This window comes from Haliotis rufescens, unplaced genomic scaffold, assembly GCF_023055435.1.
Source record: "Haliotis rufescens isolate VD_foot unplaced genomic scaffold, xgHalRufe1.0.p SCAF_7, whole genome shotgun sequence".
Lineage (NCBI taxonomy): Eukaryota > Metazoa > Mollusca > Gastropoda > Lepetellida > Haliotidae > Haliotis > Haliotis rufescens.
The window spans coordinates 17504740-17517136 of NW_025964361.1; the positions used below are offsets into that span (position 1 = coordinate 17504740).

Genomic DNA, 12397 nt, shown 5'->3' on the forward strand with positions numbered 1-12397 from the left:
CCCACAAGTCTGATCTGTATAGAAAGTTTCAACAAGAGATATTTAACTGTCTTGGAGATCGGCTCTGAAAATGGAAAACGGACGGCTGATGAACTTAGGGACGGGCATCCGATCGCTGAGGGGCGGGGGAGGGATAAAAATTACTCAGAGCTACAAAGAAATATGTGATATGACATTCCTGAGATATCTAACCATGGAGCTGCTTCAAAACAAATGAGTTACCACAAAACAAGCTTGACTGATTGATTGACTGACCTTGTGTGCTGTGTATTTTGAAGAAGTGCTGAGGATCTCCTCCAGTGATCTGGAAAGTGATTTTTTGTGTGTCACTCAAGTCTCCATCATATGCCTCGACCTGCATTATCTCCACTCCTTCCCTGCTGTTCTCGGGCACACTGACATGATATAAAGGCTGACGGCTAAGGGGCACATTATCATTTTCATCAACAATCTTAATGAGAACTTCCTGACGTGCAAACTTTGGTACGAGTCCTCCATCTTGGGCATATACTGTCAGCCAATAATGGGAGATGGTCTCTCGATCAAGTACTTGAGAAGTTCGGATAGTTCCTGAAATAAGAAAGAAACACTAGCTAAGATATACAGTACAAGAAACTGATCACTTTTAAGTATACCCATGCAGTGTAAGCCTGGTCACCCTAAAAATCACCCACAAAATAGCAGATCTTTATGCTGAACGGGGGCAAATAATTTGATCATTTGACCTTGCAAGAGGCCATTGTGCATGCATAAATTAAAAAAGTCAATATACCCAATATAGGGTAGACTGTAATCCTACATCTGTCTATTCCGAATTCCAACACTGTTTTGGGAAGGCTGTGTATTGACCTTGATTTTGTATTGCAATACTGTAAATCATGAAATTAATGCTTCTCCAAAAGAATGCGACCACTGAGCCTTAGCAAAAAAATGTGACTCAGTATGAATGCGACACCCCTCTACTTTCAAGCATCAGTGGATTTATCTAAAGAAAATGTCCTCTGTCAGGTTTACAGGAGAATCCTCACCTAAGATCAACCTTACATTAATCCACTCACACACCAAAGAGAACCGCTTATTAGTGCTGAGTAGAGTACTTCTGCTAAAACAATGCATGCGCGCTGGCTCGTGTCAGCCTTTGAGGCAGTCGCAAAGAACAAAGACACCATTTTGCGTGGGTGGCTTCTGTCTGGACTTGCAGGTGTGATCAGTGATGACATAAGTGAGTAGAACTCTTTTCTTGACCCCAGCAGTGAAAATACACAGGATGTAAATAGTGTTTGAATGACATTGTTTTTGTAAATGTTACAAGTGCAGCTCAATAAATAGTTCTCCAAATTAAGTAAGCAACCCTAAAAGCCCCCCCTTGGTTGCCTCACCTTTTCAGACATACCCTTTTCGACCAAACACTAAATGGCCTGGCGAAATAGGCATATGTCGGAAAGCGCACATTAAATTCCCAATTTAAGTAAGTAACATTGTTGTTTGTTGGCAGCGTAAGTCTAAATTTGTATTTCTGTTATCCAAATGTCTTATTGTTGATATAAATGTGATGTTTAATAATGCAAGCAAAGACCACTCATATTTTTCGCATTTAATTCACGCTCGCGTTAATTTGAAGGTTTACAGTATATTGCCATAATTTAACCTGTATTGCTATACATGGGGCAATATCTATTGCCAATTTACATTTACATCATCCTTGGCTCGCTTATTTGGGACGGTGTCGAAATAATCTGCCATGTTGTATCCCAGCAACGATCACTGGAGAAAATATGTTCACATGGTAGCACAAACTCCTTCTCAGTGCCTGACACCTTCGTCCTACTCTCTGTATAGACAGCTCCGCAAACGAACTATCACAGTGAGGAGCTTGATAGTTGTGATGTGTAACACACTAATTGACAAAAAGACCGTCAGAGGCAAGATGTATCAGAAAATACTTACCGGGGTACATATATTTGCCCCAATGTGTTGCTACATTTACAAACGTATCGCAATACATATTGCTGAAGATTTGCACCACAATATACGGCTGTACCAGTGATACCACACACCCTTAGTTCTGTGGTCCAGGAGCAAATCCACTCTTTGCAATTAGACATCAACACAAGAATGACCTTCACTAAAGTCTCAATGGTGGTCATAAAATTTTGGGCATATAATTTCATACTTCGAAGTTTACAGTTTCTTTCATGCTGATTGGCTGAAGGGGTAGTCACGTGATCTGATATTTGGAGTTCACACACCTGTGAACGGACAAAAAAAAGTTCACACGATGTGAACAATATTTTTTTAAATTGATCATGTGACCTTTGCCGGAACTACTTTCCGGGGTTTCCCAGAATACTCGATTGGTGGTTACGATTAACTTGTTTTTTCTATTTTCTTTTTAATACCTGCATTTATCAGCAATACAATTAATTTAGTATTTTTTCCTGGTCTTGTAACATTTCATCTGACTTATAAATAAATAATAAATGCTTTGGTTCTGGTGATTGATGTCGTGTAACTGCTACATGAAACAAAATGGATTGTCCTTGCGGTGATTTGGATATGGAATGGCTACCTTTCAATACTAATAACGCAAGTGAAGAAAATTAATTCTGTAAAATTACTGAGGTGAACGTAATTGATTTATTGAGCAATACCGACTTTGATGCCTTGTTTTCGGAAATGACAGGAATCTAGCACCAATGAAAACAATTTTCGTACCCTGCTCAGATGTGGCCGCTGACACGTACAGAGCAAATGCAACTGCTCCTGATGGAGTCCTCCTGATCAATCCCAAACTAAAATCTGATTTTCTATCGTATCGGGAAAATTTTTTTGAGAAAACAAAAAGGTAAGGAAAGAAAGTTAAATTTAAAAACCCAAAAACTTGCCAACCTCTTTTAGCGATTGGTCATTGGAGACGAGAAAATATCCATAGACAGAATTAGAAATCTACTATTCCGGTTTCTGAGTTGGCCGACCTTCTCCGTGCATTCTAGGCTGAGAAGCGGCGGCACATGAGGAGTGACGGGGCACAGTAATGAAGCTGGCATCAGGTCATACAGTAGGTCCATCTCAGGTGACAAGAAACACCAGCTAAGCAAAGTATTACAGCACATGCGACAAATCCCAAAGTCCAAATCTAACACACCCTGACGTTGAAAATTAACACAAAACACACAAGTTTCAAAGCACTCGGTTCAATCCCCACCAGTCCATTCCGCATCGTCCTAATTGGTTTGCGATTATCCAAACACAAGCAACACATTCATAAATCAGTGATATTCCCAATTTGCTAGTGCCATGAGAGGGTTCAAGCGTCAGGGTGTTTTTCATAACTGCTCCATAAACGTCATTTTCAACAGCAGTAAGCAGCATTAGAAATTGGCACCAGTCCTATAGTCCTTGCCAAACTGCCCAATGGTAAAGGTATCATAAGGACTAGTAGAAATTTGCCATTTTTAAGGGTTTTGCTATATGTTATCATTATAAGGACTAGTGGACGAAAACTGTTAGTTGCTAACCCTGCAGTAAGTATGGATTATAGGTTAGAATTATAGGTCTGTGGGGCGACCAAAGAACGCAGCTGAACACAGTGCCCTCAAATGTGTATGAAGGATTCCCTGGAAGACATAACATCCAGTTATAGACTGAGAACTGTATGATTTTGAGAATTTAACTTGGCAGGGTGATAAATTGTGAATAGTGATTAGTGAGCTGTGATCAAGTCCTGCAATAAAAGGGCATGGCACGACAGGACATAAACAAAGACTGGGCTCGATTTAGCAATATAAAACATGCACAAGCGCAACCTATTAATGTTTTCAATGATACTGTCATACCAACTAGACAGGCGGTACAAAGTACACCCCCAAATGAAAATCAAAATAACTGTTTAAAGAACTCAATGGTATAGTCGAACCCATTAGACAGAGTGTGTCAGTAGCCGTGCATCTAAAGTCGAAACCCATTCCACAGGCGAATAGCATGCATAAATGATGACCATTGTTGACTTTGGGCACTTCCTGTGAGCTGCATATTTTCTTATTTTCATATTTTATTCATAATGTTATCCTTTTTTTCATTCGATCATAAAAAATTTTGTTAGCTGACTTAACACTGAAGTTCCTTAATTTCCAAAAATTAGCAAACTTTCAGTCTAATTAATTGTAAACTAAAACAATCTGAATAGTAACATCATTGACTGGATGGTCAACAATTGGATGGTCTGAATAGTAACATCATTGATTGGAAAGTCAACAAACACTGCGATTATTGAAAAATATTTGATGATACGCAAAATCTGAACTGATATACATTCTAGGTAAACCATTCAATAGCAAAATAATGCAGAGTACGAAAAATAATCAAAATACTTGTAATTTTATCTATCATTTCTCAAACGGGAAGCATGTCCTACATATCACATATCGAGGCAAAATATGCAAAAGTTGGTACGCTATCATCAAGAAAATTCCAAAATAGATTCAAATTCAAAAAGAATTACATAATTTACTATTTATTGTCACCTGTTTACTATTTATTGCCCTGGGTAGCAGTCTTCACTCCTCTTTGTTTCATATTTGTTTTCATGTTTTCATCATTTCATCAAATTTGTAAGCCTAACCCCGAAACCGTAAAGGATTCAACACTCGATGATTTTAAAATTATCTTCTGAAAACAACGCCAGCAAAATAACATATTGATAGGACATTATTTTAACAACATAATATTGTGATTGGTCTGTAATCGCAAGAAGGACAATTTAGAATATTAAGGATGTTTTTAAAACAATTAAATATGTTTTGTGCAATGAAAACACGACAAAGGGTAAAGGAAACAATACAAGTATTTGTCACAGAGTGACGAAATATCCCCCGCCTGTACACCATAGTACCAAATATGAAGACAATCCAGCGATTAGTTCTTGAGATATTGTGGCAACACCGTTTTCCAACTCCAAAAACAGATTTGCCTGCTGTGACCTTGAAAATGGGGTCAAGGTCACCAAATCTGACAGGTGTATGCGGTGTCTGTATATACACTATAGTTCCAAATATGAAGACAATCCAGCGATTAGTTCTTGAGATATCGCGGCAACACCGTTTTCCAACTCCAAAAGCAGATTTGCCTGCTGTGACCTTGAAAATGGGATCAAGGTCACCAAAACCGACTGGTGTCTGCGGAGTCTGTATATACACCATAGTTCCAAATATGAAGACAATCCAGTGTTTAGTTCTTGAGATATCGCGGCAACACCGTTTTCCAACTCTAAAAGCAGATTTGTCTGCTGTGACCTTGAAAATGGGATCAAGGTCACCAAAACCGACTGGTGTCTGCGGAGTCTGTATATACACCATAGTTCCAAATATGAAGACAATCCAGTGTTTAGTTCTTGAGATATCGCGGCAACACCGTTTTCCAACTCTAAAAGCAGATTTGTCTGCTGTGACCTTGAAAATGGGATCAAGGTCACCAAAACCGACTGGTGTCTGCGGAGTCTGTATATACACCATAGTTCCAAATATGAAGACAATCCAGTGTTTAGTTCTTGAGATATCGCGGCAACACCGTTTTCCAACTCTAAAAGCAGATTTGTCTGCTGTGACCTTGAAAATGGGATCAAGGTCACCAAAACCGACTGGTGTCTGCGGAGTCTGTATATACACCATAGTTCCAAATATGAAGACAATCCAGTGTTTAGTTCTTGAGATATCGCGGCAACAAACAGGTGGGACGTACGGACGTACGTGAATACTATATCCCCCGCTTCGCGCTTTCGCGCGGCGGGGGATAATAATTTAATACACATTGGGATATATATGCTATATACAAGGGGGCTGCTCAGTCGCACACGGAATGTCCTGCGAACGGGGGTTAGTTCTAGGGCCGTGCTGGCCTGCTAGGATAGGGCTACCCTGCGGGTAGAGAGGTGTTGAAGAAAAGGAGCAGATTATTATTATTATTAGATTGAATGATAGGGGTACCCTGCGGGTATGGAATGTGAACTGGTGGCTGCGCCGGACCAGGTAGGTAAGGAATTTTTGGGGGGCCCCAAGCATGCCTGAGGCATGCAATGGCTTGAGATGCCCAAACGAGGTTGTGTACGACCGAGTGCCCCCAAAGATGAGTAAGATACATGATCACGAAACCTGATAACTGCGAACTAATACGAATATGGCACAGAATCTGTATTGTAGATTAGGGTCCACATAACGACCGCTGTGCGTTAAGCAGAGTCTCTTCTGAAGTTCTAATATATCTCTGGAAACAGTCTGAATTCCAGCGGCCCATAGTCTTAATTAGGTGGTCCTCCACCCGGGCGCTAGCTGCGGTGGTGGCAGCACCGATACGGAACGAGTGCCCACAATAATCGTTTGAGTTAAAACCGGCCCTAGTCAGCACTCTGCTGAGCCAGGACAGAAACAATGCCCATGTGATGGGCTGGTGTTGAGTGTCCACAAATAGTGCATCCTCACTAGAAGCTTGCTGAAGAGTTCTGGTATAGAAGAGCTTCCTCAAACTAGAGAACAGGCACAAGCGACTATTAGAAAACAATATTATGGGGACGCCTACTCGAAATGGATCCGTCTTCGAAGCTTTCAGCAGGATAGTGCACTTTCTCTTAGCGAAGTCAAACTTGATGTCACTCAAACAAATATTAGCACTGGGATCAAACCTGGCAGCACACGTGATTTCTCCACATCTGAGAAACCCGAAGAAGGCAGTTAAGCACATGCATTCCATTACAAGGTCATTAAACGGTCCAAGTACTCCTGCACGCAGTGTACACACGATTCGCGCCAACACTGTGTAGGTGATGGGAAGTCGTTTTCTTGGAGTAGGAGCTTGCAACTTCTTGTAACCTCTCATGATGGACTGCAGTCTGTTCAACGCCCCGGATCCACGATGGTCGAATATTGTGGTAATGCCACGTTGCAGGTAAAAGAACCTCACCCCAGCTCGGTAGGTCTTAACAGTGACATGTTTCAACTGCAGCACGCCATAACAATGGGCAATGAAGTACTGTAAATATGCCTCGTTCATGGGAGGGAGTCTGTGATAGAACATGGTTTGAAACAGTCCGAAAGTCAGCAAGAACTTTATATAACAGGTCATACCAGTCGAATAGGCGGTCTGAGTACCCTTGCTGACGACCATGGACCACAGTCTGTTGAGATGCGCATTCAGGGCCACATTACTTGTGAGCTGGGGGGGCACTGGAGTGGGTGTGGTTGAGCATGTGGCGCCAGGGCTTGGAACTTGGTGATCTGCAAACGAGATAGTGAATCAGCAATGTTATTATCTGAGCCAGGTACGTGATGGGCCAATACCACAAAGTTGTTGACTGCTGCTGTCCAAGTGATCTGAGTTCCATGAAGGCCATAGACAATTCACCGGACATACTACATAGCAATTCCTCCGACCATTTTTCAGCGAACCAGGCACCTTGGTAATAGCCCCCATGCCCCACTGTAGCCGCCGCATCAGTGAAAAGCTCAATGTCTGGAGTAGGTGAGATGTGGAGGTCGTGGAAGAGGGAAATACCATTCCATTCTATCAAGAACTTGTTCCACATAGCTAAATCTTTTCTACAATCGCCTGACAAGCTAACATGGTGATGCAACTTATCAACAGTTGTGGAAAGTTTGATCAAGTAGGAGACAAACGTCCTGCCTGGCACGATCACTCTGCAAGCGTGGTTCAAGTGTCCGAGCAGGGAGAGAAGTTCTCTTGGTGCAACTTCTCTTTGTGGAGTATCTGCCAAGGAGCTCTGCTATGCGTTGCAGTTTATCTTGAGGTAACCTAGCAGTCATAAGATTTGAGTCAAGAATGATGCCTAAATACTCGAACTCTGTAAGGGGTCCCTGTGTCTTATGGAGAGCTAGTGGAATGTTGAGTCTCTTGAAGAGAGACAGTATAGTGCTCATGCGTCGTGGCCTGGAGGGTCAATGACTAGGAAGTCGTCCATTAGATGTAGCACATGAAGGAAGTCATGATTGTGTTTCAGAATCCAGCAAATGGCCTGGGACAGAGTGTCAAATATTTTGGGGCTAGATCGGCAACCGAAGGCTAGCCGGGTGTAGAAATAGTACAGTCCTTCCCACTTGAACCCGAAATATGGCCAGTATTCGGGGCTTAATGGAATCTGCTTGAAGGCGTCAGTTATATCTGCCTTACACATGAGGGCCCCTCTTCCGAGCTGAATAATGATAAAAATGGCATGATCAAGTGTTACGTAGGAAAGAGAACAGGATGTCTTGTTGATTAGTTGGTTGATGCTAGGGACAGTATCGTCATCATGGGGGGCCAATAAGTCCAATATCAAACGTTTCTTCCGAGAACATTTCCCCTCGGCAAGTCCAAGTGGACTAACCCTGTATGTGTCATAGGGAGACTCCTGGAAAGGCCCGATAACGTACTGCTTGGCACATTCTTTCCTGACAGCTGCGGACACATCCACTGGATTTCTCCTGGCACTAAGGTTGTTGCGGCATTCCACTGTTGATTTAGGCACAGAGTCTAACATTGGATTGAATCCTGTCTCCAGGCCAGAAATGAGATAATCGAAGAACACTTGTCTGGGTGGAATTGTAAGTCCGCTTTTAATCTCTCAATGTTAATAGGTGTTAGCGTCAATGTCTGCTTAGTACTTGCTCTGTCTAAGGCATAGTGTAGTCAATCCTTCTGCGCTTTCTGGCACTGTGTCTTGCCGTGCTTTCTTGAATGGCAAATGAGGCAGGTATGTATGAAAGGACACTGTTGGCGGCTGCAGCCGGTATCATTAAAGTTGTTACAGATCTCTTGTCCTTCACGTCGAACACGAGGTCTACCTCTTGAGTCTATGTGCGTGGCATTACTGTCCACGTTTCGTCGGTCATATGGAACATGTCTGTCTTGAGGCCTGACAATTGGTCGGCGAGCTGTAGCTATACTCGGGCAGACGTCGGTGCCATGGGTTACACTTTGACACACTGAACAAGTCCTGGTACGTCGCCCTGAGGAACACAGGCTGTAGAGTTTTGAGTCTCTCATGTCCCATCGAATGACAACTCCTTTTGCCTCAAAAGCTGCCACACAAGCTGCGAAAAGTTTGTGGTAGTCGTAGTAGCATGTCCCGCCGTACAGAGTAGCAAGTTCGATCACAGTCTGCTCGTGGCCATCCAGCTGTTTCCTTTTGGCATCATTGTTCTCACAATAAATGTCTTTGTAAATACCAAATGCCTGGATAAACTCTCCGAGTGTCAGTGTCCTATTCGGCCTGGGGTCATCTTTGAGCGAGTATACATTCCCCTCGAATTCAGTTACTCTAGTATCCAAACTGTCCTGGTTAGGGTAATGTCAACAAAGCCAAATTAACATATTTACCTTCCTGGATCTTTTTCCTTAAGGTGGGGGACACTGTGTGGATATGAGGTAAGGAGTCTGATGGAACCTCTGTTGAGTTGCTAGCGGGGGTCAGGAGAGAAGTCTCGATACCACTCAGGGTATTCGATGTAGGGTGGCCTAGTAGAGGCATCGCGCTGAGCCCTGTGGTTGTGATCAGTTGTCTAAGTTCGGCAATTTCCTTTTGGGGGATCACAGGGACTGAATCTGTCAAGCTAGGTACATCAGGCTGGGGAGTTGTTGGATAGACTGATGAACTGGTAATGGTGCCCGGCAGGTTAGTGTTGTAATTGCTGCTTGGCAAGTCTTGTTGACACTCGGAAACGGAAGCCATGGTGTTTGTCATCTCTGTTATCATGGTTATGGGATGTGACATGGAATTCCCTTGGTTGTTTTCAGTATACAGCTGGAACGGTGAGACGAAGTCGAAGGTCAGCTATAGTGAGATAAGGAGCATTCCTAGTTCTGGGCATGCTGCGGTGGTCGCCATCTTGGTTTGGGTCAAGGGTCGCCTCGTTAACCCTAAAAGTACTTGTGTTGAGACTAGCAGATCTGCCACGACGTCTGGTAGTCCTGTCAGCCATTTCAAAGCATAGGCTGTAAAGAATCCCTCTGCTGACAGGGATGAAGATTGCAGATGGATAAGAAGTCGAATGGTGGTGTTACCAAATTGACTTGACAGAACAATGGTTAAACGGCAAGATGGAACCTGAAAGGAATTTACATAAATACACATGTGACGTCATTCCTTCACACTGCGCATGCCCGGTAGTGAAAGATATCATGGGTGTATATAAGAAATTAATCTACATGGATGTTGGTTTACGATAACACGGCTATGGGAGAATAATACTAAAACAAGGTCAATTGGCCTGACAAGAGTGATAAAAAACATTATAACAATTTAAGAGATTCACTGAGAGCGAGACCACCGGAAGTGGTAGTGTAAACAAACTGCCGTACGAGCACATGGCAAAGGATACAATTAAATATACCAGTGGTGAGTGGTAAAGTAAAGGCGTTAGGGTTGAGATACTACGAGATGAACTGCATATAATGACATGGATGGTATTATCATTGCACAAACAAAAATATTAAATTCACATTTTTATCTGTTTGAGATCCTTTCATTTCAGCAATATTATTTTATAAAGTTGTTAGTAAAGTAGTTTCTTAATTTAATATCTAGCATGGGCATCTGGATAAGTTTACTTATAAAGTAAAGGGTGATTGGGTTGGTCCATGTTTGTGTCATTGTTTCTTCTCAAGATCTAACCCAAGCCTCGTTTTCGCTGGCTTGTTCAAACTGTGCACTTTTCATCCATCTTGCACTTGACACAACACCACTTTGGAAGTCAGCTTACATTTTGGACAGTGACAGATCTTTCAGATAAACAATTAGATAGTTAAGGTTAGTAATATCAAACAATAGTTATCATTGTTAATAATTTTATTACATCTTTGCCATAAATCCTGTATTTTGGCTTCAGTCACACTAACTAAAACTTTCAGATTTTCAACAGACCTCCTCTTCACTGTCAATTAGTTGTTCCCAATATAACACAATAGCAACCCAAGCTCCACTGGACGAACTTATCTCATCTTTTGTAATATATAAGGGAGGATGAAGGTCTCCATGATTTTGCCACAGCTGCCGAGGCCCATGACGTGGTTATCCAAACAAAGATTTGGGGATGTAAGGTCCATTCATTTGCCACTCTTCCCCCCTGGCTGGAAGGCTTTCGGCAAGGATGTTCAGTTTCCCGGGAATATGTCACTTCCATCCGGGAACTCATGGAGTCTGCCAAGGCAAACAATCATGTAGTCTCCGCCATCAGGGAACTGGATCTGGTTCCCCCTTGTTTCTGGATGTAAGCCACATTTCTGTGACGATGAATGTATCAGCACGTGAAGATAGGCATCTTGTAGGTCGAGACTGATGAGCCAATCCATGCTGATTCCATCTGGAACTTTGGCGGAGGTACCAGGAATTTCTTGTTGAGGGTCTTTTGGTCAATATCATCCTCATGTGGGTCGAATTCTTTTTCGGAACTAGGAATACCGGAGAAAAAAACCTTTGGTCTTGTTGATCTCCACTGGTCCCAAAATGGCTCGCTTCTTTAGTAGCTTCTGGTCAGCCAGATCAGCTGCCGCTAGCTTGGCTCCACGTCTAGAATCCAGCGGTCGGACGAAATCTGCTTCCAATTTTTCGGCGTATGACAGAATACGCCCTCCCACTGGTCACGGAGTCAGTAATTTGTTGAAAGACGGTAAGGGTAAATCGCAGTCCATAGACATAACCAGGCAGACATAACCGATCTGCCCTGGCGATAGGATCCTCATTTCTTGTAGTCCGACTGACAAAAAGATTCCTGAGAAGACTGATACTCGTCGTAGCCCTGACCCGGTTGGAACGAATCCTTCCCGGAGCAGACAAACTTCTTCTCAGGAGGCTGTTTATATAATAAGTCCTTCTGATCCCAGGAACACTTCTGGGGATGGGAAGACCAATGTGCCTTGGCCTCTAGGTTGATAGTTGATACTTGAAAACGTTCTGTCGTATCATGTCTGACCTCATCTATGAGGTGACCCAATTTCCCGTTGAATGTCTTGGGAGCAGATATTGGTTGTTACATTATCAACCTCTTGGTTTGGCTGGTTACAGCTCTTGAACAAATATGTGCTAGTAGTTGTTGACGCTCAACCAATAGTAACTGTGAAGACATCCAGGCTTGGGTGGAGAGTAAGTCTTACTTCATTCTGACTATGGTGTCTGGCAGGCTGTGGATGAGTCCTTGATCTGTCCTAACAGTCATAGGACTCTCTCCATGTATGCCTTCATATGATGTCTGTAGCGGCGGAATGATGTGTCTGATTCCAGCAATAAACCAGTTGATAGAAGCGCCAATGTCCATTGAATATGTGGATGCCAAGGATAGGTCCTTAACCCATGAAGCAGGTAACGTGACGTTAGTAGGGTTGCGTACTAGCTTCGTAAGGTCTTCATCCAAACTTT

General features: G+C 42.7%; 1 protein-coding gene across 5 annotated transcripts in view; it reads right to left on the bottom strand.

Moving 5' to 3' along the window:
- Nucleotides 1-12397, bottom strand: part of LOC124151847 (protocadherin Fat 1-like) — a 243775-nt gene that overhangs the window by 199224 nt on the left and 32154 nt on the right. For all 5 annotated transcript variants that reach the window (XM_046524511.2, XM_046524510.2, XM_046524507.2 and 2 more), the window contains exon 3: nt 256-570. In XM_046524511.2, the coding sequence (XP_046380467.2) occupies nt 256-570 (315 nt within the window). The remainder of the gene's footprint in view (nt 1-255; nt 571-12397) is intronic.